The sequence below is a fragment of the Cololabis saira genome, chromosome 11 (assembly GCF_033807715.1).
Source record: "Cololabis saira isolate AMF1-May2022 chromosome 11, fColSai1.1, whole genome shotgun sequence".
NCBI classification, from domain to species: domain Eukaryota; kingdom Metazoa; phylum Chordata; class Actinopteri; order Beloniformes; family Belonidae; genus Cololabis; species Cololabis saira.
Window position 1 is genome coordinate 27,152,295 of NC_084597.1, and position 23,527 is coordinate 27,175,821.

The 23,527-nt window shown below is 38.7% G+C and overlaps 2 protein-coding genes across 6 annotated transcripts; both read left to right on the forward strand.

The window, feature by feature from the left end:
• Positions 1 to 1,125: 1,125 nt before the first annotated feature.
• pcyox1 (prenylcysteine oxidase 1) lies at positions 1,126 to 7,740 on the forward strand. Its single transcript, XM_061734254.1, has 7 exons — positions 1,126 to 1,324; positions 1,504 to 1,648; positions 3,830 to 4,036; positions 5,249 to 5,423; positions 5,523 to 5,734; positions 5,851 to 6,003; positions 6,094 to 7,740. The coding sequence occupies exons 2-7, from the start codon at positions 1,528 to 1,530 to the stop codon at positions 6,762 to 6,764; spliced, it is 1,539 nt and encodes a 512-aa protein (XP_061590238.1). The 5' UTR covers positions 1,126 to 1,324; positions 1,504 to 1,527; the 3' UTR covers positions 6,765 to 7,740.
• An 11,744-nt stretch (positions 7,741 to 19,484) lies between these two features.
• On the forward strand, positions 19,485 to 23,423 carry LOC133455297 (uncharacterized). Of its 5 annotated transcripts, none has more exons than XM_061734257.1 (19): positions 19,485 to 19,604; positions 19,820 to 19,873; positions 19,960 to 19,986; positions 20,304 to 20,354; positions 20,448 to 20,483; positions 20,588 to 20,608; positions 20,685 to 20,726; positions 20,814 to 20,852; positions 21,019 to 21,072; positions 21,156 to 21,182; positions 21,573 to 21,623; positions 21,708 to 21,746; positions 21,848 to 21,868; positions 21,941 to 21,973; positions 22,065 to 22,103; positions 22,228 to 22,254; positions 22,357 to 22,373; positions 22,521 to 22,559; positions 22,666 to 23,423. In XM_061734257.1, the coding sequence occupies exons 1-17, from the start codon at positions 19,550 to 19,552 to the stop codon at positions 22,365 to 22,367; spliced, it is 627 nt and encodes a 208-aa protein (XP_061590241.1). In that variant the 5' UTR covers positions 19,485 to 19,549; the 3' UTR covers positions 22,368 to 22,373; positions 22,521 to 22,559; positions 22,666 to 23,423. The 5 variants fall into 5 exon arrangements, with proteins under 5 accessions (XP_061590241.1, XP_061590244.1, XP_061590242.1 ...); XM_061734260.1 differs by having other exon boundaries at positions 22,068 to 22,103; XM_061734258.1 differs by having other exon boundaries at positions 20,817 to 20,852.
• The last annotated feature ends 104 nt before the right edge of the window (positions 23,424 to 23,527 follow it).

A 23,527-nucleotide genomic window follows, 5' to 3' on the forward strand; every position in this document is an offset into this window, starting at 1 on the left:
AATCCTGGTCCTTGAGGGCTGGTGTCCTACAGGTTTTAGATGTTTCCCTGCTTCATCGCACCATGATACAAGTGACTGTGTTGTTAACAGAATTATGCAGACTCTGATGACAGGTGTGTTAAAGCAGAGAAAACATGCATGACACCGCCCCTTGAGGACCAGGATTGCCCACCCCTGACCCAGGTGATAATTCAACTGCAGTGGGTCCTGGAAGGTGCCTCTTTGCTTATTCATTAAACAATCCAACCAGTGTTTTATAAGGACTCTGCATATTCTTCATCATATAATCTTCTCAAATATGAATAAGCATGTGTATGGGCTCATTTCGATTGTTACTTTTACAGTAACGGTTAAGACCATGGATGTATTATAGAACTGGATGGGAAATTGAAAATGGCCGCCCATTCATTTCAATGCATTTTGCTCAGCCAGCGCATACGCCGAAAAAATTTCTGACTTCCGGGTTTACTTCTGCGTTATCGGGCCCATAGAGCATGCGCAGTTGAGTCACCTCCCATGATGCTCTGGGGCCTCCCATCATGCCCCGGGGCAATGACGCGAATATTAATATAATATGTATTAATATAATATATTAATTAATGTATATTATTACATGTATAGTATTACATATATTATTAATGTATTAATATAATATAATTACATAATATCTATTAATATAATACATCCGTGGAAATTCCACGGATGTATTATATTAATATATATTATGTAATTATGTCCGTGCATTCCACGGTGGAATGCACGGACACGGCTGTGACGTCAGCCGTGATGTCACGCCCAGAAAGAGACTTTTCTTTGACTTTTCTGGCCGTTATAAAACATTTTTGACGGATATAAAGTCCATGACTTAAAAATATAGAATACAAAGATTAGTAATTGCCGGTGATTACAGCTGGAGGTGTCCTGTGAACAGTTTTAGAGGCTTCTCTTTTACTATTGCGGTCTATGGGAAAAAAGCTTTCTGGGCCCCATGGGATTTTTTGTTGCAGTACCGCGGCTGGCCACTGGGAAAAATCGGCGTGCCTTCTGAGTGCGAGATTCGGGGGCTGGTTAAGACGACCTTTGGGTGCTTTTATTGTGAAACAGGAACTCAAACGTACCAGGAAATGTTTTGTTGAAATTTAGCAACATTCACATAACGACGTGAATGAACTATTCGTGTATTTCATTTAGTTTTCTTAAACATCAGTTTTTTTCGGTGACATTTAAAGCAGTTACTTTTTTAGGCTAAATGAAACTTCTGGCGTGTTAGTCTGTGAAAGTTTCTTCTGGATTAACACCTGAACTTCTGTTGTAACTTGAAGTAGTGAGTATTAATACTTTAAAACATGCACTTCTGCTTTCGTTATAGTGATTCCTCTGGCTGTATGATCTAAGTTTGTGCTCGATTAGTTATTCTTTTAAAAATGTGTGTGCGACCTTTGACAAAGACTGATAATTGGGTGAACTTTAAGCGACTAAATCGTCCCCGTGTATTCTGGACAGATGCCTCTCAGCGCAGACTCGTAGATGCCAACCATGAGTCTGCAAACGCTGTCACTGCGAGCTCTGCTGTTCCTGGGGCTTTGGCACACCGGGAGGAGAAGTCTAGCCTCGGCTCCAGAGCTCCAACATCAGCCCAAGAAGATAGGTAAGAATCCACAGCAGTGGCGTCAATTCAGTGGAAGCTAAGGTATGGCAAGGTTACGAGTCACGGAACTTAACTAGAGTATCAATCAACACGTCCAGCAAATACTCATCACAGAAGTTTATGTAGTTTATCTGTGTGGTCAAGAAAATTGGAACTTTTTCAAATGCAGTCTCGCTCACTGCAAAAACTCAAAATCTTACCAGGAATATTTGTCTTATTTCTAGTTAAAATGTCTCATTTTTAGTCAAAAAATCGCATTACACTTAAAACAAGAGTCATTACCAGAAAAATAACTTGTTTCAAGTAAATTTTCACTTGAAATAAGTAGAAAAATCTGCCAGTGGGACAAGATTTATCTTCTCATTACAAGTAAAAAAATGTTGTTCCACTGGCAGATTTTTCCACTTATTTTAAGTGAAAATCTACTTGAAACAGGTGAAAATTGTTGTTTTTGAGTCTTGTCTTAAATGTAATGAGATTTTTTTTAAAAAGAGACTAAAAATTTGACATTTTAACTAGAAATAAGACAAATATTCTTGTTAAGATTTTGAATTTTTGCAGTGTATAATAACTAGTGAAATCGATCATGTTGTTCTTATTTGCATTTGTAGTTATTCCATAAATGTATTAAAAAAAACAAACATTTACATTTAACCCTTGAAGCAAAGGTGTGGCGGCTGCCATACCTTGCCATACCCAATTGACGCCCCTGGTCACAGATCTGCAGGACAACCAAAGGCTTCAACTCAACTCCTGCGTGGTGCAGTTTGCTAAACGGTGGTTCAATTTGTGGTGTAAAAAAAAAAAACTGAACGTCGTCATCAATATGTGTCACACTGTGGCAACCCATAAAAGAGAAAAACTAAAAGGAGGGAGAGTAAGTAAATTAACCAGAGGTGTCAAAAGTATTCACATTCATTGCTCAGGTAGAAGTATAGATACTAGAGTTTAAAAATACTCCTGTAGAAGTACTGGTTTCAAAACTACTTAAAGTATAAAAATAAAAGTAATGTAAGGGGGAAAAAAGCCCTTAAGGTCAAAAGCCATTAAAAATGAATGCATCTTATTATAATGCAAATATATTAAAGAACCATATATGTATACTATTGAGCATTAACATAAGTAAGGTAACGAAGTATTTGTACTTTGTTACTTGACACCTCTGAAATTAACTTGTAAGTGGAGGCTACATCAGTCAAAAACAGTTTGTCCTAATATTGTATACTCTACAAACTGTCCCAGAGGTGAGGGTGACTCTGCCAAGAATGTGGAGGAAAAAGTTAGGTGCAACAACTTTAAGACCCTTGACATTACTTTCCTCAAAAGCTCACAGTAGGACACATCAAGTTGAAAAATATTTGTCTCTTTTATTCCAGAATACCCATATCTTCCTCTTCTGCAGTTCCCAAAGGGATATTTAATACTGGTGCATCTTTTAACTTCTGCTTACATCTGGAACTCTTCTTAGATGTTTTCAATCATCCTTACTTTTTAAAGGTGGTTAGTTCTACTGTTTGACATATGCTGCATTCAATAACAAATGAGAACTCTGAATTTCCAACTGTGGGGAAAATAGAATAAAATGCTATCAAGAAAACATATTTCTTAGTTGGATTATAAGATTGTAGAGTGCTTTAGTTTATTTGTTTCACTTAAGTGAACTGCAGAAGATAACTTGTTAACAGAAAAGCAAACGGTAAAGCAAATCATTTTGACGTCTCACTTTCAATGTACAGCAAGTGTAGCATGATTTATTTTGGGTGGAGATGAAGATGAGGATCATAGATGGTTCTGTTCTGATTGTGGAAACCCCCTGACAATCTGATTCAGTCCTCGACATCTCAATACAAAGTGAGAGTGTTGTGTTTATATTTGAGTTGACCCAAATGTACCTTCTCAAGCAGGAAAAAAATTTCTTAAGATCACATTTTAAGGTAGAAAATTGAGGATTTATGTATTTTTTGTAAGGTACACCCCATTCAGAATATGTTCCACTAGGAAAAGCTAAGAAGCTTAAAAAATGACTTATAATCTGAAAAATATTTTCAGAGTGAGAGAAAATATAGACAGATATGGTCTTTAGATGTGAAAAGATAATAATAAAACACTTTGCACTTTCAGTTCTGCACTTTCAGCTGTCATTCTAATGTGGTTTACTCTTCTATATCTACTCCTTCAAAGCTGTGGTTGGAGCGGGCATTGGTGGAACAGCCGCAGCGTATTTCCTGAGACAGGAGTTTGGAGCTGGGGTCAAGATCGATGTTTTTGAACCCGGCACTGTTGGTGGGAGACTAGCGACAGTCAAGATCGGCGATTATGAGTATGAAACAGGAGGCGCAGTGATCCATCCTCTCAACCTGCACATGAAGCACTTCATTGAAAGATTAGGTAATGTCAACAGAAACATACCTTCTTGGATATATGATATTCTCAAATAAATCAATGTTTATTATTGTTAGTATTAGTACACCTTTGCTTCCATAAGAATGAAGAGGGTAAATAGCAGACAGGTGCTGCTGGTAAAATGCAGCGAATCAGTAAACATCACAGTGGCAAAAAAAACAACTGAAGTTTTGATACTTTGCTGGTCTGAAACATTCAAGTTTGTGTATTAACACAATCCCAATGAGGAATAAAGTCAGCAGCAATATGAAAAAGGTAAAGTGTTGCTGCCCATCAGTCTGGAAAGGGCTATAAGAGCCATTTCCAAACAATTTAGGTCCATCATTCTACAATAAGAGAGATTGTTCATAGGGCTGGGCGATTTTGGACAAAAATAAAATCCCGATTTTTTTTTTTCTCTGAAAACCCGATTTTCGATTTCGATTTTTTTGGTAAAACTACAAAACATAATGGAATAAATTGTTTCAAATATTTTATCTTTATTTTTAAAGAAAAATAGCAAACAAATTTCCCTATTGGGAATGAAGTGCAATTGAAAGATACTGTAAATCCTCCTTGAGTTTAGTAAAGTGACAACATTTACAATTTTCTTGACCAAACAAAGATGACCAGACGAGCTCTGTCTGTAATGCAGCTGCAAAAAAGGAAAATCGATTTTCCGATTTTCCTTTTTTAACATCGATTTTGATTAATAAATCTGATTTAGATTTAAAATCGATTAATCGCACAGCCCTAATTGTTCATAAATGAAAAACATAGGCCTAAGATCAGAACAAGTTATGCTCAGAGTAGAACCCCAAGAGTTATATCTTAGACTCTACAGGCCCCAGTTACAATGTTAAAGTTAATGATTGTAAAAGTTAGAAAAAAGGCTATACAACAGTGGCTTGTTTGGAAGCTCAGGACAACCAGCTTCTCTCCAAAATGAACATGACAGCATGACTCGTTGCATCTGGAACAGATCAGTAAAGTGGAGGTCTTTGCCCATCATGCATAGTGTTATATTAGGTGAGAAGGTAGGATGTTTAATTTGTTGATAATCTGAAGTTGTATCCATAAAATGGTATCATTGGTATATGATTATGTTCACCTGTTTGAGTATGTAAAACATTAGGAGTGACATTGCATATTTGTTTTTCTGACTGTGCTCAGCATAGTTTGAAACTTGAAGCCATGTTATGTTTCATTCTAACACAGGTATTCCTCCAAGAAAAGACATCCCCTCTAAGATGGCCATCTTCGATGGAAAGGAGCTTGTGTTTGAAGAGAGCAATTGGTTCATAATTAACATGTTACGTCTGCTTTGGCGATACGGCTTCAATTTTCTTCGTATGCAGATGTGGGTGGAGAGTGTTTTGGACAAATTTATGAGGTGAGGAGGAATGAAATAATGGTACTTCAGGAAAATACGACACGATTCTGCTTAGTCTATTGTGTGTCCTAATGGTCCTGTATATCCTATTATTGACAGAATCTATCAGTATCAGCAGTATGGTTATGCATTCTCCAGTGTGGAGAGGCTTTTGCATGCCATGGGAGGTGATAACTTCCTTACCCTCATGAATCAGACTCTAGAAGAAGCCATGATGGGAGAAGGATTTTCACAGGTCTTCATCAACGATGTTGTTGCACCCATCACTCGTGTCAATTATGGCCAAAGTGTCCGCATCAATGGGTTTGTGGGTATGTTTTACAGTACAAGAAGTCAATATACAGTACATCTGCTGATTTAAAAAAAATGTTTTGTGAAAATAAGGCAGGTTGAATGTATTTTCCTGTAAGTTCTTTTTTATTTTTAGGGGCAACATCACTAGCAGGAGCAGATTCAGGTCTGTGGGCTGTGGATGGTGGAAATAAGAAAGTGTGTGCAGGACTCCTTTACAATAGCAAAAGTGAGTTAATTCCTGCCAGAGTAACGTCAGTCTCAGTCAAGGTTCGACCATCAAAGACAGGTACAGTTCAAACAGGGTCAAGACTTGGGGGGGGAGAAATCTTTCTCTGCTAAATGTTACTAATGAATCCCCTCTGGTTTCCACTTTCAGGCAACACTGCCAGCTTCTATGAGGTTAATTATCTCGGTGAATCAGGCTCAGGACATGCTCTATATGACATTGTGGTCATAGCGACGCCACTTCATCAAGGGAAATCTGAAATCACATTCCCAGGTTTCTCTCCCCCCATCCCATCTCACTACCCAGGTCGCTACCACCAGACAGTCACCACTTTGATCCATGGCAAGCTGAACGTGTCCTACCTGGGAACTACCGAGCCGGCCTCAGAGTTCAGCGTGTCTGAGGTTCTCACCACAGACTCAAAGGGGTGTGTCATCAACAGCTTGAGCGCCCTCAACCCCGTACACATCCCTGATGGATACAAACAGCGCTCCGCCAGTCACACCAAAGTCTGGAAGGTCTTCTCGCCAAAGCCTCTGACTCAGGAACAGCTGGAGACCATGTTTCTCTCCTACGATACAGTGTCAGAGACTCCGTGGCTCGCCTACCCTGCTTACCGTCCGCCGCACCGTAAAACACCACCTTTCATCCTCCACAATCGGCTGTACTACCTGAATGCTATCGAGTGGGCAGCAAGTGCCATGGAGATGAGTGCAATATCTGCTAGGAACGTGGCCCTGCTGGCGCACCATCGCTGGCACCAACAGGCCGGGAAGATTGACCAGGAAGACCTGCACATGCGACTGAGAGGAGAACTCTAAGAAGCGAGAACTGGACAGTCTTAAAATCAAACATGATTTTAAAGAAAGAAGAAACGACAACAATCAACCATGCCTCTAATATTTGTCAGGTAGATAAAAAACGATTTTCCTCACCAAAGTACAACTTTTCTTTTTGAGAATGTGCTGTTTTCTGAGATCACAACAGTTAGCTTGAAGAAAATAGATGATCAATCTCAAACTTGATAAAAACTGCAGCACCAGCAACATTAGAACCAAACTGAACTTTGCTGAATTTTACCACTGTGAATCCAGCTGCACTGAAGGGTCGACACGCGTCTCCCTCTTCAATTGTGTGTGTGTGTGTGTGTGAGTTTATTGTTTTACACCTGTTATGAATAGTACTACATAGGTTGTCATTTTTTCTGCCTGAGTTTTTACCTGGTGTCCACTGATCCTGAGATGTCCCTTTGCTGATTGGTTTATGTCCTCTGATAACTTTCCACTCTCTCTACCTCTGCAAAGACTACTGTATTTGATGTTAGTAGGTGGCAACGAGGGAGTGGGACCATTGTAATTGAAAACTGATCTTAATAAAACGTCTGTTTTTATACTAATCTTTAGTTCAACTCTTAACAGGATAGAGTAATCCAATATAACAGCTTTGAAATATATTGGTGCCTTAAAGATGTCAAGCTGGCTTATATGTTCCTAAAATTGTTTAGAAATTATTTTCTTAAGAAATTAGCCATAGTACTAACTTGCATTGAGCTGAACACGTTTCGGGACACGCAGGACGATTTGCTCCTTTTGGGATAAAAATGGTGTGAGTGTGCATGTCTTTTTTTTTTTTTTTTTCTTCTAGATTTTTAAAAGAAGGGGCCAGCAGATTAAGTGTGCACTTTAACTAAGTTTCAGTTTTATAAAATGAAATACATGTGATTTTGACCATTACTGAAACCTCCCTGACTACACTGTAAATTTTAAGTTTACAATCACAATAAAGTGATAAAATGCCTGCTTTGTAATTACATTTCATTTGAACTCATTTGACTGCAAACATTTACAGATTTCTCCAACATTTAGTCTTATTTGTAAGTTTCTCTTGTCTTTATCCTAAAAATCTTTTTCTTTGCACTTTTTCTACAGTTCTGATATTTGTTGAACATTTAAGGGTGAGGAGAGACGTGAGCACCTCATGTTTTTTTTCCCTTTTGTGTGTGAAAACATGATAAAAAAAAAATTGATCATAGTGGGTCATAATAGGCAAATACAGTAAATCTCAGTTGAGCAATTAATAATTACTTCCTTTTACTGTGCCATTATCTATGTATTAAAAATGAATGGGCATATATGGACAATACTTAGTATCCCCATAATTCATTAGCTTGTAGATGCAGTTTCAGCATCATCAACTTGAAGTAGTTCAATGGCTTAATTTGTCCTACAGTTATGGCAGAATTTTGGCTAATTCTTCTTTACAACATTGTTTCAGCTTTTAGATATTTTTAATCATCGCATAAATCTCTTTTCAAATTAACTGTTGGCTGGACTTTCACTAGGCTTCTCCAAAAGCTTGATTCTTTTATTTTGCAGATGTTCTGATCCAGATTTGTTGGATCACTGTCCTGTGTCATGACCCATGTTTCAACCAAGGGTTGTCTGACAGACAGATTGCCCCCAGAATGGTGTTCTTCAGGACCCACAATGCTGCATGTTTTACATGTTGCTCTACTCTAATACACCTGACTCAAATTAGTGGATTGTCGACAGACTTGAGTAGAACCTTGATGACAAGCTGATGGTGATCCAATCAGGTGTGTTTGAGGAGAGAAATGTCCAAAACATGCGGTAAAGTGGGCCCTAAAGGACCAGAGTTGAAGATCACTGAGTCATACCTGCCAACATTGGGCTGTGAAAAAGAGGGAGATTTTCTGGGGTAGCGGTTGGAATGCTCCACTCACAAAATCCCCGCCCTGATATAAACAAGACGACTTTTAATGAGCTTTAAATCCATAGCTACAATGAAATGTGCTAAAATGTACCTCCCAAAATGACTCTACAGCCTTCTTGGAGCCAAATGTGTTTAATATTAATAACAATAAAATACAATATACAATTGTACATACAATAATAACAAAAAACAATGCTGTCATTAATGTCATCTTCTAAACCACACACATACTGAATCACACACTGAGGTGGTGGTGGTGTGTGTGTGTGTGTGTGTGTGTGTGTGTGTGTGTGGGTGTGTGGGTGTGTGTGTGTCACGGACTTCTTGGAGGGGGACATAGTTGTGGCCAAGGCTGTTATGGTTTATCTTGCAAGAAAGGAGTGCGCAAAGAGTAGAATTATCCAAACTCATTGTGTTTTCTGTGAGGATCTTTTTCACCATGCTGAATGACCTCTCTCAGCTTGCATTGCTGTGAGGGATGCAGAGCATTGCCTTCATCAGTGATGCCAGATTTGTAAAGCTCTCCTCTTTCCCTAGAAGAACCCAGAACCTTCAACTCTCTCTTCCTGTGGGAGATCCTTGCTTGCTATGACTTGATTCTCCACCAACTCTTCCTTTCTTTCAAAGCATTTTCTCAAACAAAACAAATAAAAAAAATTTCAAATAACAAAATAACATATTTGAACCATTTTCCAGACAATAAAATAACATTTGAACCATTTTTCAGACAATAAAATAACTGAAAAAGGATTGAGGCAGGATTTATGAAAAAAATTAGAATACATTTTAAGTTTTCTAGTAATAATGTCAGATGAAGCGTTCCAAACCAAAACGAATGAGCCCTCTAGTGTATCTCTCCGTTGCCTTGAACAGGCTGTGTGCTGCAAAATGTGCTGCAATTCAGACTCCAAATTTCCCGCGTTGCCCTGCGGATGTGACGTCACATGACGCTGCATGCACGTTCTCCCCGTTCTCCCGTGCCGGCTTCACTGTTGGCTGCAGTACCCCCAACGGCCGTCGTGGTGAAGGGTGGCGCTAGAGAGTCTCATTTCTTAAAAGGAGCCTCAGGCTCCTTTAAGATATATTTATGTAAAATATGCTTTGCTGATGAGAAAATATGTTTCTCTATTTTTCTTATTTTTGTGAGGGGGGGATATATATTGTTTTTCGGCACTACCTTGTTCTCTATAGCTGGTATAACATGAATTACTGTGGGATCAATAAAGTTCTTATTTTTGCCATCTGAGAAAATTAAATATATTATATTTGGTACCTAACTGTTTCCCAAGTATATTAGTGCGTGTGTGAATGAATAAATGAGACGTAAAACGTACATTTCTTTGTAGAAAGGCGCTTGTATTAGTTTACAGCGCAGTCTTGAACATCCAATATGGCGGCGACTTTGACGTATCACAGCAGCTCCATGGGGCGGATACGGATATCCCACTCATGTACCCTGGGAATGGACGTGAGCTTGGACGTAGGCAGTGACGTATGGCACGCAAGGCACGTAGGGCGGGTGCTTTTGGGTTGGGTTGCCAGGTTGTCAGGTACCACGACACATTAAACATCATTGACTCATTTCACTTTAAAATCGGGAAATAAGCGCGAGAAATTAAAAATCGGGAGCAGGGTGGGAGAAATGGTTGAAAATCGGGAGACTCCTGCATAAATCGGAGTGTTGGCAGGTATGAATATATTATATTTGGTGCCTAACTGTTTCCCAAGTATATTAGTGCGTGTGTGAATGAATAAATGAGACATACGTACATTTCTTTGTAGAAAGGAACTTTATGAAAATAAGTCAATTTACTTGTATTAGTTTACAGCGCATTCTTGAACATCCAATATGGCGGTGGCGTTGATGCCATATTGGATGTGGCAGTTGGCTCAGCACTCGATGGGCCGTCTACGTATATGTCTATGCTGTGACATCATTTCAACAGTTTTTCGACTCGTACCCATAAACTTGAATTCGTGTTCACAGTGAAGACTCGTAGTCGTAGAAATTAGAGTTGTATTCACAAGACTTTGCACTCACAGCTTTTAGATTCATACTCACATAAAAACAATCCTAACCCTAATAATTTATCAGACTCAAGTGTGTGTGACAGCAGAATTTTGGGTACAACTTTTTTATTTACATACAAATGTTTATCATTACGAATACGAATAGTTATAACATGGACACATCTTTTTGGAAGTTATCTTACTCCATATCTGCAGCGCTGATATTCCCCTTCTCACCACTGCAAGAAGGTGTTATTGCTGGAGTTGGTGTTTGGTAACAAACTTTTTCATGTTCATGTACTTTCTGTTTTCCATTTACATTTTTGTGTTGCTTGTTTTGTTCCTGCTTCCTGCTTCCTGCTCCTCCGGTTCAGGTTAATTGCTCCAAGGCGGATGACCGTGCAGCATACCTGCGGCACAAAGTGTGGTTTTGTTACCTAAATGAGAGTAGGAGGTGCAGGCCATCGTAGGAATGAGGGTAGGTCTGTTGGCCTCCAAACCGGTTATTATGTTTTTGTTTTTGGTTTGGTTTATTTATCCACCCTCAGTTTGTTGACCTGTGCACTGTTCATGGACCGTCTGGTTTGCAATAAAACTACTTTTGGTAAAAACTATCTGTAGCAAGGCGAGTGCTACAGGGCCCGACCGACAGGACAGAGGACACAGGGTTTTCGTGCAGAAACTCTTTTATTCACAACACACCGCCACACGTGCACAAGCAGAACCTTCTCCAACAGCCAGCCGAGACCACTTGCTGCTGTGCAGCCCCTTCTTATCAAGGCAGGCAGGGTGGAGAGGTTGATGGGGCACACCTGTGCCCCATCACCTGAGTGGCTGCACCTCCACCCTGCCACACTATCAGACTGCCAATTCCTCCTTCCAACTCCTCTAAACAAAGTCTAGGCTGATCACATCCTGAAACGAGGTGAATTATTTAATTCGGAATAATTAATTCAGAATTAAAAAACATCATGTAACTGTGGCCAGTGACACAAGAGAAGTAAATCTCAGGGCAGGAAGATCAGTTGGAAACAAGAAGAGGAATTGAAGAGAAGATCAGCTGAGGAGAGGAAAATCAATTGAAGAAAGGTAATCTGCTTCCAAGAGAGGAGGATGAGCGTATCCAAAATTATAGCAGAATGACCACATTTAGCAAGTGGCTGAAAACCATAAAAGGAAGCATTGATAGTTGAAGTAGCTTTGATTTTAAATTAAATTCTTGGAACAATTATTCATACGTATAAAGAAGGTGAAAAACCTTTTCAATTGTTGAAGAATTTAAAATGCATCCAAATAAAATCATGAGTAAGAAGAGGAGGAAGAAGAGGAAAGGAAGGGAAGGAGCAGAGGGATTATAATGGAGCTAGGTAGAAGGAAAAAAGGAAGGGATGGTAGTTCTGGTTTTCTCCGAGGTGGTTCTAATTGTGAGGCCGATCAACTTTGAATTGCAACAGATCAGGGTCAATGAAGATAATTTGTAATGACAAAGCCAGGCCAGAGGAAAAGAGGCTAAAGTGGCCCTGCTTCTCGCTCCCTGGGTCTCATGTAAACAAACCTGATGAGAGCAGGTCTATCAAAATGAAGAGAATTCTTCCATCTGGCAGTGAGAAATGAAAGGAAAAAACAGGAGGAGCAAAAAAACTATCAAGAAAGTGGTAAGTAGTACAGATAGTACATAAGCTGATTTAGCTCAGAGCAGCTCAGTCAGTTGTGCTAATGTTGAGTGTCACAGTAAAGACACCTGCAACAAACTTGTTTACTCAACTAGCAGGCTGAAAAAAAAACCCCATCTTGGACATAACGCCTTCTTCAGCTATCAAATCAAAGCTGTGTCAATTAAGCTTAACGAATGAAACATTATAGAATTCAAGGTGCATGGATGGAAATAATTGTGCTTTGTGTTCCAGTGGTGTTTATATTTTATTTTGAAACAATATAAAGATGCATTATTTAAACTTTTGTTTTTCTTTCAAATTTCTTAGCATCAGATTATTTACTGTATATAACGTTTTTTTAATTTGTTGGAGGGGCCCCGTGTGAATTTTGGCCCAGGGCCCCAAGAGACTTTAGAACTGCCTCTGAGTATGATGGATAGGTTTTTGATGGGGGTTGTTGGATGGGGAGAGGCATTTTTTGAAAAATGTATTGAATGTTTAATATTGTTACACTGAACATAATTACCCTGAAAGCAAAGAATACTGTTGCACAACAAATAAAGACAGTTACACTTGAAAAAATAACCGTGTAAATGTGGTTTGTTGTGTTATTTAAAAGAGGTTATAAGGGGTTGCAAGGATTTTCTTATAAACCAAAGGGGGGCTCGCCAGAAAGTTTGGGAACCACTGGTCTACGCTAACTTTCTTCTGCCCCTGTTACGTTTGGGCGTATATCACAGTGTCCCTCACTGCTGGATGGTTTTCTACCAATAAATCTAACAATAAAATACAATATTTGTAGAATTTTCCAGGTTCCCTTTGTCCCCCAAGGACCTGTTGTAATTGTAGGTGGCAGACATTGCAGCTTTAATCATTTTCTTGGAGGAACATACTTGTGGCCAGGGCTGGTATGCAGTACTCGAGTTGAGGGGGGATGAGGGGGGATGGCATCCCCCCTGAAATAAAAACGGTCAAAATCATCCCCCCTTTCCATCCCTTATGTCATTTCATCAATTAATGTGGTATTACTGCTATTTCAACATTTAGAATCATCACCAGAAAAATAAAACCAGGAAAATAACTTATTTGACTATTTTCACCTGTTTCAAGTAAATTTTCACTTGAAATAAGTAGGAAAAATCTGCCAATGGGACAAGATTTATCTTCTCATTACAAGCAATAAAATCTTGTTCCACACGCAGCACGATGGCTTAGTGGTTAGCACTGTTGCCTCACAGCAAGAAGGTTCCCGGTTCGACTCTTTCTGTGTGGAGTTTGCATGTTCTCCCCGTGCTTGCGTGGGTTTCCTCCGGGTACTCCGGTTTCCTCCCACAGTCCAAAAAACATGCATGCTAGGTAAATTGATCATTCTAAATTGCCCGTAGGTGTGAGTGTGTCTGGTTGTTTGTGTGGACTGTGGGTGGAAACTAGCATTTCTGCTAAACCTGGTGTATTTACACTGTGTTAATTAATATGCATTGTCAAGTGAAAATCTACAGGTGAAAATTGTTGTTTTTTCCAGTGATGAGTCTTGTTTTAAGTGTAATGAGATTTTTTTACTAAAGTGAGACATTTTAACTATAAATAAGACAAATATTCTTGTTAAGATTTTCAGTTTTTGCAGTGATCCATTTTACTTATCCTGTGAAGGACAGAGTCATATTGATAAGTTCAGAAAACTGTTTTTTATTGTTGTGTTTTCGTGTATTTGATGTAAGCCCAGTGGATATTTAAAGCTTACAGAAGGCTGCATTTAACTGCTGCTATGTCATTCCTGCAGTATTTCTGCAGGTGTCTTGGTCAGTGCTATTATTTGTAATATATTATATTATTTGTAATCAGCACAAATTATCTGTCCCCATATGATAAAATCCACCATCCCCCCTGATTTTTTTTTTACAACTCGAGTACTGCTGGTATGGTTAATCTTGCAAGAAAGGAGTGCGCAAAGAGTAGAATTATCCAAACTCATTGTGTTTTCTGTGAGGATCTTTTTCACCATGCTGAATGACCTCTCTCAGCTTGCATTGCTGTGAGGGATGCAGAGCATTGCCTTCATCAGTGATGCCAGATTTGTAAAGCTCTCCTCTTTCCCTAGAAGAACCCAGAACCTTCAACTCTCTCTTCCTGTGGGAGATCCTTGCTTGCTACGACTTGATACTCCACCAACTCTTCCCTCAGCTTTTTTTCAAAGCATTTTCTCAAACAAAACAAATTTTCAAATTTTCAAATAACAAAATAACTTATTTTAACCATTTTCCAAACAATAAAATAACTGAAAAAATCTGAAAAATGGTTCAAATATGTTATTTTGTAACTTGAAATTTTTAAAATATGTTTATGTAATGCTTTGCTGATGAGAGAATATATTTCTCTATTTTTCTTATTTTTGTGAGGGGGGATATATTGTTTTTCGGCACTACCTTGTTCTCTATAGCTGGTATAACATGAATTACTGTGGGATCAATAAAGTTCTTATTTTTTCCATCTGAGAAAATTAAATATATTATATTTGGTACCTAACTGTTTCCCAAGTATATTAGTGCGTGTGTGAATGAATAAATGAGACGTAAAACGTACATTTCTTTGTAGAAAGGCGCTTTATGAAAATAAGTCCATTCACTTGTATTAGTTTACAGCAGCGCAGTCTTGAACATCCAATATGGCGGCGACGTTGACGTATCGCAGCAGCTCCATGGGGCGGAGCTTGGACGTAGGCAGTGCTTTTGGGTTGGGTTGCCAGGTTTGTCAGGAACCCGTTAATATAATACATCCATGCAGGAACCCCGACACGTGAAACACCATTGACTCATTTCACTTTAAAATCGGGAGAAATTACAAATCGGGAGCAGGGCGGGAGAAATGGTTGAAAATCGGGAGACTCCCACTTAAATCGGGAGTGTTGGCAGGTATATGCAGATGATTTCCACCTCCCAGAAGTCTGAACACCTGCTGATAATCAATCCATTAAGGGCTGATGATTAGCACCACCTGGCTGCCAATCTGGTGAAATAAGTAAAGTGGTAATTGATATTCTTGTTTATTTAGTTTTATTTGGCTGCATTTAAAAATAAATAAATAATGTGTAAAAAAGATATGTGTTGTGTTATGTTTGCCTGATGTTAGTGTTATCTAATATTAAGACCCACTGTGATCAAATTATTTTACTATGCTTTCACACACACACACACAAAACAACAACATAGGATTCAAAGAAATTGAGTACTACATGTTACAATTACAGCATTATACAGCTGAGTGCTAAGTGTAAGTAAAGTCTGAATGCAATTATTTAAACCTTTTATAGTTAATTTTCTATTTGGAATCATAATGTTTCATCATGGCCGAAAAAGAGAACCGACCCAACTTATCAGTGCAATTATAAATCAATATCTGGGCTGACATGGGTGCATGAATGCACATTCTGTGAATACCTCCCACATTTATGAAGGCACCATAGATGATGAATGATATACAGGTAAAAGCCAGTAAATTAGAATATTTGGAAAAACTTGATTTATTTCAGTAATTGCAGTCAAAAGGTGTAACTTGTACATTATATGTATTCATTGCACACAGACTGATGCATTCAAATGTTTATTTCATTTAATTGTGATGATTTGAAGTGGCAACAAATGAAAATCCAAAATTCCGTGTGTCACAAAATTAGAATATTACTTAAGGCAAATACAAAAAAGGGATTTTTAGAAATGTTGGCCAACTGAAAAGTATGAAAATGAAAAATATGAGCATGTACAATACTCAATACTTGGTTGGAGCTCCTTTTGCCTCAATTACTGCATTAATGCGGCGTGGCATGGAGTCGATGAGTTTCTGGCGCTGCTCAGGTGTTATGAGAGCCCAGGTTGCTCTGATAGTGGCCTTCAACTCTTCTGCGTTTTTGGGTCTGGCATTCTGCATCTTCCTTTTCACAATACCCCACAGATTTTCTATGGGGCTAAGGTCATAGGAGTTGGCTGGCCAATTTAGAACAGAAATACCATGGTCCGTAAACCAGGCACGGGTAGATTTTGCGCTGTGTGCAGGCGCCAAGTCCTGTTGGAACTTGAAATCTCCATCTCCATAGAGCAGGTCAGCAGCAGGAAGCATGAAGTGCTCTAAAACTTGCTGGTAGACTGCTGCGTTGACCCTGGATCTCAGGAAACAGAGTGGACCGACACCAGCAGATGACATGGCACCCCAAACCATCACTGATGGTGGAAACATTACACTAGACTTCAGGCAACGTGGATCCTGTGCCTCTCCTGTCCTCCTCCAGACTCTGAGACCTCGATTTCCAAAGGAAATGCTAAATTTGCTTTCGTCAGAAAACATGACTTTGGACCACTCAGCAGCAGTCCAGCTCTTTTTTTCCTTAGCCGAGGTGAGACGCTTTTCGCGCTGTTTCTTGGTCAACAGTGGCTTGACACGAGGTATGCGGCAGTTGAAACCCATGTCTTTCAAGCGTCTCTTGGTGGTGGATCTTGAAGCACTGACTCCAGCAGCTGTCCACTCTCCCCCACATTTTTGAATGGGGTTTTTTTCACAATCTTGACCAGGGCGTGGTGATCCCCATCGCTTGTACACTTTTTCTTACCACAGTTTTTCCTTCCCTTTGCCTCACCATTAATGTGTTTGGACACAGGGCTCTGAGAACAGCCAGCCTCTTCAGCAATAACCTTTTGTGTCTTGCCCTCCTTGTGCAATGTGTCGATGGTTGCCTTTTGGACAGCTGTCAAATCTGAAGTCTTCCCCATGTTTGTGTAGGCTTCAGAACTGGACTGAGATACCATTTAAAGCCATTTGCAGGTGCTTTGAGTTAATCAGCTGATTAGTTTGTGGCACCAGGTGTCGTCAAAATGTAACCCTTACACAATATTCTAATTTTGTGACACACGGAATTTTGGATTTTCATTTATTGCCACTTCTAATCATCAAAATTAAATGAAATAAACATTTGAATGCATCAGTCTGTGTGCAATGAATACATACAATGTACAAGTTACACCTTTTGACTGCAATTACTGAAATAAATCAAGTTTTTCCAAATATTCTAATTTACTGGCTTTTACCTGTATAGAGGTATTAGCACACATGAAGACATGGCTTTGCAGTACAAGAGCCTGGTGTTAAACTGACCAGATACCCACTGAAAATGCAAACCGGATTTGGTTGAAGTTGGGAAATTGTGTAAAATGTAAATAAAAACAAAATACAACCTATATTCAATTGAAATACACTACAAAGACAACATATTTAATGCTCAAACACATCAACTTTATTTTATTTTTCAAATAATTATTAACTTAGAATTGCATGGCTGCAACACGTGCAGTAGAAGTTGGGAAAGGTGGCAAAAAATACTGAGAAAGCTGAGAAAAGCTCAAACACCTATTTGGAACATCCCACATGTGATCAGGCTAATTGGGAACAGGTGGGTACCATGATTGGGTATAAAAGGAGCCTCCCCAAACATGCTCAGTCATTCACAAGCAAGGATGGGGTGAGGGTCACCACTTTGTCCACAACTGCGTGAGAAAATAGTTGAACAGTTAAAGAACAACATTTCTCAAAGCAAAATTGCAAGGAATTTAGGGATTTCAACATCTACCGTCCATAATATCATCAAAAGGTTGAGAATCTGGGGAAATCACTGCACGTAAGCGCCACGGCCGGAAACCAAGACTGAATGACCGTGATCTTCGATCCCTCAGAAGGCACTGCCTTAAAAACCGACATGAGTGTGTAAAGGATATCACCAAATGGGCTCAGGAAAACTTCAGAAAACCACTCTCAGTAAATACAGTTTGTCACTACATCAGTAAGTGCGGGTTAAAACTCTACCATGCAAAGCAAAAGCCGTTTATGAACAACATCCAGAAACACGGCCGGGTTATCTGGGCCCGAGCTCATGTAAAATGGACTGATGCACAATGGAAAAGTGTTTTGTGGTCTGATGAGTCCACTTTTCAAATTGTTTTTGGAAACACTGGACGTCGTGTCCTCCGGACCAAAGAGGAAGCGGACCATCCGGACTGTTATCAACAAAGTTCAAAAGCAGCCTCTGTGATGGTATGGGGGTGCATTAGTTCCCATGGCATGGGTGACTTACATTTCTGTGAAGGCAACATAAATACTCAAAAGTACATACAGATTTTGGAGCAACATATGCTGCCATCCAAGCCACGTCTTTCATGGACGCCGCTGCTTATTTCAGCAAGACAATGCCAAGCCACATTCTGCACGTGCTACAACAGCGTGGCTTGGAAGTAAAAGAGTCCAGGTTCTCCCCTGGCCCGCTTGCAGTCCAGACCTGTCTCCCATTGAAAATGTGTTGTGCATTATGAAGCGTAAAATACGACAGAGAAGACCCCGGACTGTTGAACAACTGAAGTGGTTCATCAAGCAAGGATGGGAAAGAATTCCACATGAGAAGCTAAGAGAATTAGTCTCCTCTCTTCCAAAACGTTTGAGTGTTATTAAAAGGAAAGGTGATGTAACGAAGTGGTAAACATGCCCTTTCCCAACTTCTACTGCACGTGTTGCAGCCATGAATTTCTAAGTTAATTATTTGAAAAATAAAATAAAGTTTGAGTTTGAGCATTAAATATGTTGTCTTTGTAGTGTATTCAATTGAATATGGGTTGAAAAAGGTTGTCAAATCATTGTATTTTGTTTTTATTTACACAATTTCCCAATTTCAACCGAATCCGGATCGTATTTGGGGAATTATGAAGCTTTTTCAGTATACATTTTACAGTGTTTCTATGCATTTTTGCATTCCAGGGATTTCTTTAATCTGTGTGATTAATTGAACTATTGTCTCACTGAGCAACATTGTGATCCCGTTACTCATAAGCCAAGTCTTCTCAGAGAAATCAACATTTCCATTCCTAAAAGGAAACAAACATTGGTTTGAGCTCTGACACAGAGTCCCTTTTTTCTTGTTTCTTTTCTTTTTTTTCCATCAGACATCCCAAATACAGGCCCATGTGACTCAATAGCAAACAATGGGTGACATTGATGGGCTGAATAAGGATACGTCTGTGTGGTGATATGCAACCAAGCTGTCCTCTCAGGTAGGGAGGGACAATGGTACCAGAACTGCCTGTCCTTTCTAGACATGTGATGTGATGCAAGATTTATATAAAAGGCCACAAAGTGACAACAATGCCATCCAAAATCTTCAAACCACACCAGCAGTCAAGATGAGATTTATTGAGCCTCTGTTTGTTTTCCTTGTTGGGGCAGCATTTCATGCTGGTAAGTAAAGGAGTCATAAATGTTAAGAAAATGACATACATTTTAAATCCAGTGGTCTATTAATGAAGGCTGATGTTAAATCAGAAGTTTGACATTTTGTCCTTAAACATATTTGCTTTGTGACATGTATGAATCTGCAGAAAGCTAATTAATGCTTTATTAAATGATTGTTAAATATCTATCTGAGGTCTGATGGCATTTGTGATCACTTTTAGCACTATCTGCATCTCTGGAGTCTGTAGAGAAAGAGGAAAAAGTTCCTAAAGATGGTGAGGAATTATTTTAACATAGAAATGATGAAGACGATGTCAGAATTAAAGTGGTTGCAAAATGGATTATTTTTCTTTCCATGCAGATGGACTAACAGAACTACAGAAAATAGGTAAGTTAAGAACCAATTTTAAGTTGAATAGATCCTTGTTAACTGCATTATATTGACAAAAGACGTTTCATAACTAAAATCATACGTAACATTGGAAATAAATGTATTTACCAACGGTGAAATTATGCAACATGAGTTTCCTTTTCAAAAGTACAACTAATACATAAAGCTGGTCTGACTTTGTAAACTAATGCATTTATAAACCATTATTCATTGATCTGAAAATATTAATCTCCATTTTTGGTAAGGTTTTTCACTAGTATGCTAGTTTTCTTGGATCTTTATAGTTAATTATTTTCATCACTTCATCTGCTCAGATCAGGTGGAATTTGAGGCTGCACAAAAGACCAAGGAAGTTCACATCAACGGTAGTTTAAAAACAAAATGTAAAGTTTTGAAGAGCAATCCGTTTTATTAATAATGGTATGCTAAAGTCATTTTTGTTTTTTTTTCCTTAAAAGTTTCAGAGGAACTCAGAGATGATGCACGCTACCTTGGTGAGAATAAAAAAGTTAAAAAAATAAATAAAAGATTGACTTTATCTAAAACTGAAGTGGTCGGATGACTCTGCAATGAATGTTTTCAACTCTTTCCCTCACAGAATCTGCTAAAGATGGATCTGGTGAGTTCAGATTAATCTTAGAATTATCAACATTTCTGTCGAAAAACGCCTATGTAACCCTTTTTAATATTTTCAGCAGTGGCGGGGCATGTGCAGGACAAGGATACCGGAATCATAGGTATGTGAAAACAAGACATCCTGTTGGACGGTTTCAGGTCACATCATCCATGTTTTAACTGCTTCCAATATTCAAATTGTCCTCCAGCAGAGGGAGCTGGGAATGCTGATGGAGCAGCACATGAAGGTGAGAGAGGTTATGCTGTTCAAATATGAGCCTTTTGGTGACATTAAAGGACATTTACTTTAGTAGACATGACTACACATCTGCAGAAAAGTAACGGATGCTTGATTAAATACATCAGATAATGCCTATTTATTTGAGGTCTGATGGTACTTCTGATTATTTTTAGAGTGCTCTGAATCTCTGGAATCTGGAGAAAAAGAGAAAAAGGTCGCTCAGTATGGTAAGAACGTTTTTTTTTCTTTTTTGCCCTTTTTTGATACTAAGAATGCAGTTTCAAAAGTGAATATTGTTCTCTCCATGCAGATGGACTGACAAGGTTGCAGAAAATAGGTAATGCAACCTTGTACCATGCACCATGTTCTTAGTAAACTGAAATGTCACCCTTGTCAATTTTCCAAAGTGGACACTTGTTGTCTGTGTTATAATCCAAATAGTGTTTTAAATAAATGAAATCATATTTATAGTGTGTGTTTATTTTAATAAGTTTGCCTTTATAGACCACCACACAATGCACTTGAAATAAACAACTAGACTTTCAGCTTTAATTTAAGAGGCTCCAGAAAATGATGGTATTTCCCTTTCAAGACGTACAACTATTTTAAGCAAAGTTCCTTCATTTTCAGAGGCTCAAAAGTATTTAACAAAGTGACATAACTGTCAGTTAATTTTTGCATCATGATTCATTGTTGGCTTTAGTTATACATCACTTCCTCTCCTCAGATCAGATTGAGTTTGAGGCAGCGCAGAAGGCCAAGGAAGCTCAGATCAATGGTATGTTGAGAAAATGAAAAGTATTGAAGAGCAATCCATTTTATGAAGTGTGCTTTGTAAAATAACTAGTTTTATTTCCTTCAGTTACAGAGGAACACAACAGTGAAGGCCCTCGCTACCTTGGTGAGAGAAAACAAAACAAAATTGGTTGACTTTATCAATAACTGCTATATATACTGTATAAATCCCTCAGTATTGAACATTTTCAACTCTTTCCCTCACAGAGACACTTCAAGATGGATCTGGTAAGTTCAATCTTACAATGATCCTTTTTCGAAAAATCCCTGGTTAACCTATTCAAATGTTTTCAATGGTAGAGGGGCACGTGGATGAAAAGGACGACAGCACAGGTATGTGAAAAAAAACGTCCTGTTGCATGTTTAAGTATTAATTTATCTATAACTGCATTCAATATTGTATAACTGTGAAAACGTCCTCCAGCAGAGGGAGCCGGGAACTCCGATGGAGCAGCACATGAAGGTGAGAGGTTGTGTAGCTCAAACATGTGCCTTTAGGTGACATTAAAGGTCAACTTAGAAAAGAGTGAGTGTCATGGAAAACTTTTCATCTGAAAGCCTAAATTTATTTACCCTTTTATATACAGAATCAGATTCCTCTGAGGAAACTGATGGTGAGTCTGACTGATATTTTTAGCCATATGATTTTTGCACATTAAAGTTGCTGTTTTAGCCTCTCTACCACGGTTGACTTCTGTCTTTCTGAATTTTGACAGGGAGACAATAAGACAAGGTTAGTGGTTTATCTTTTTTTTTCTTTCAAAAATACTTTACTTATCATTTCCATGGGCCAACTTTTTTTAAACTTTTTTTTAAAAAACACATAGTGTAACAAAAACAAGACACAAATACCTGATAAAATGTGAATGTACCTTTCTAGCGCTCCGTGAGACAGTGACGGAGACTGTGAGCAGCTTAGGTAAGGCTAAGTGGAAGTAAAAACAATGAGAAAAAAAACTTATAAAAGATTTTAATTGTGAATTCAACCACCTGTAGTATTCAACATTTTCTTCCCCCCCCTGCAGATGAAATCAATTGGAAGTCACCTGAGGAGCAACATGAAAACTTCAAAATATTTCAACTGCATTTCTTGTTTTGAGACTGTGGTATCTGATAGGTCTGCTGAGCCAGACTCACAAGTACCTGCAGGGGAAAGATGTGGTAAACTGTTTTGAGCAAGGCAGTGAAGTCTAAATTGCGGGTTATGCAATAAACCAGACAGGGAAAAACACACCCGGTTAGAGCCAGTCTCAGCTAGATTTTAAATAGTGTCAGAAAACCTCATGGACTGTCTTTGAATTAAAGTCTGCAGTTAAAAAATAAAAATAAAAAATGCCACAAGCATCATTTAAAATTTACAACCTGGCAGCAGTAATAATTTCCCCACTTTATTCACACACTGAAAAGTGTTTTTCTCTGAGGTTATTCCAGTCAACTCAGAGATGAGTTACACTTCCCTGACCTCAAAAAATAAGACACGGGATTGTTTATTTTAACATAGTCCTCCTTGTATGTGAGTAAATCTAGGACGAAAATCCAGGACACTCAGACAAGGCTGTCCTCAGGTACTTAATGTGCTTGATTTATCTTCAGGAGCTAAGGTGCACTGTCCTTGCCCTGTAAGATGCTGAAAGGATTGCTTCAAAATTTATGTTGCTGAAAGTTTGCGGCCTCACTGATGAATACATCCTTTAACTGTGGACATAAAACTCAAATTTCATTAGGGTTAATTCCTAATATAAAAATGTCAAAGCAGTGGGGAAGTAAAAAGAACCCCCCCCCCCCCCCAAAAAAAAGAAGAAAAATCAACCCACTGCTGCAGTCATACTATGGTTCCCACTCACGAGGAGTGAGTCACAAAAGCCTCGGGAAGTGTGATTCATAAAT

Excerpts from the sequence above, each read along its gene's own strand:
- pcyox1 (XM_061734254.1), top strand. The coding sequence starts at position 1,528 with ATGCCAACCATGAGTCTGCAAACGCTGTCACTGCGAGCTCTGCTGTTC. Across the intron at positions 1,649-3,829 it reads ACATCAGCCCAAGAAGATAG|CTGTGGTTGGAGCGGGCATT; the intron begins GTAAGAATCCAC and ends ACTCCTTCAAAG. Across the intron at positions 5,735-5,850 it reads CCGCATCAATGGGTTTGTGG|GGGCAACATCACTAGCAGGA; the intron begins GTATGTTTTACA and ends TTTTATTTTTAG.
- LOC133455297 (XM_061734257.1), top strand. The coding sequence starts at position 19,550 with ATGAGATTTATTGAGCCTCTGTTTGTTTTCCTTGTTGGGGCAGCATTT. Across the intron at positions 20,355-20,447 it reads CAAGGAAGTTCACATCAACG|TTTCAGAGGAACTCAGAGAT; the intron begins GTAGTTTAAAAA and ends TTTCCTTAAAAG. Across the intron at positions 21,183-21,572 it reads GACAAGGTTGCAGAAAATAG|ATCAGATTGAGTTTGAGGCA; the intron begins GTAATGCAACCT and ends TCCTCTCCTCAG.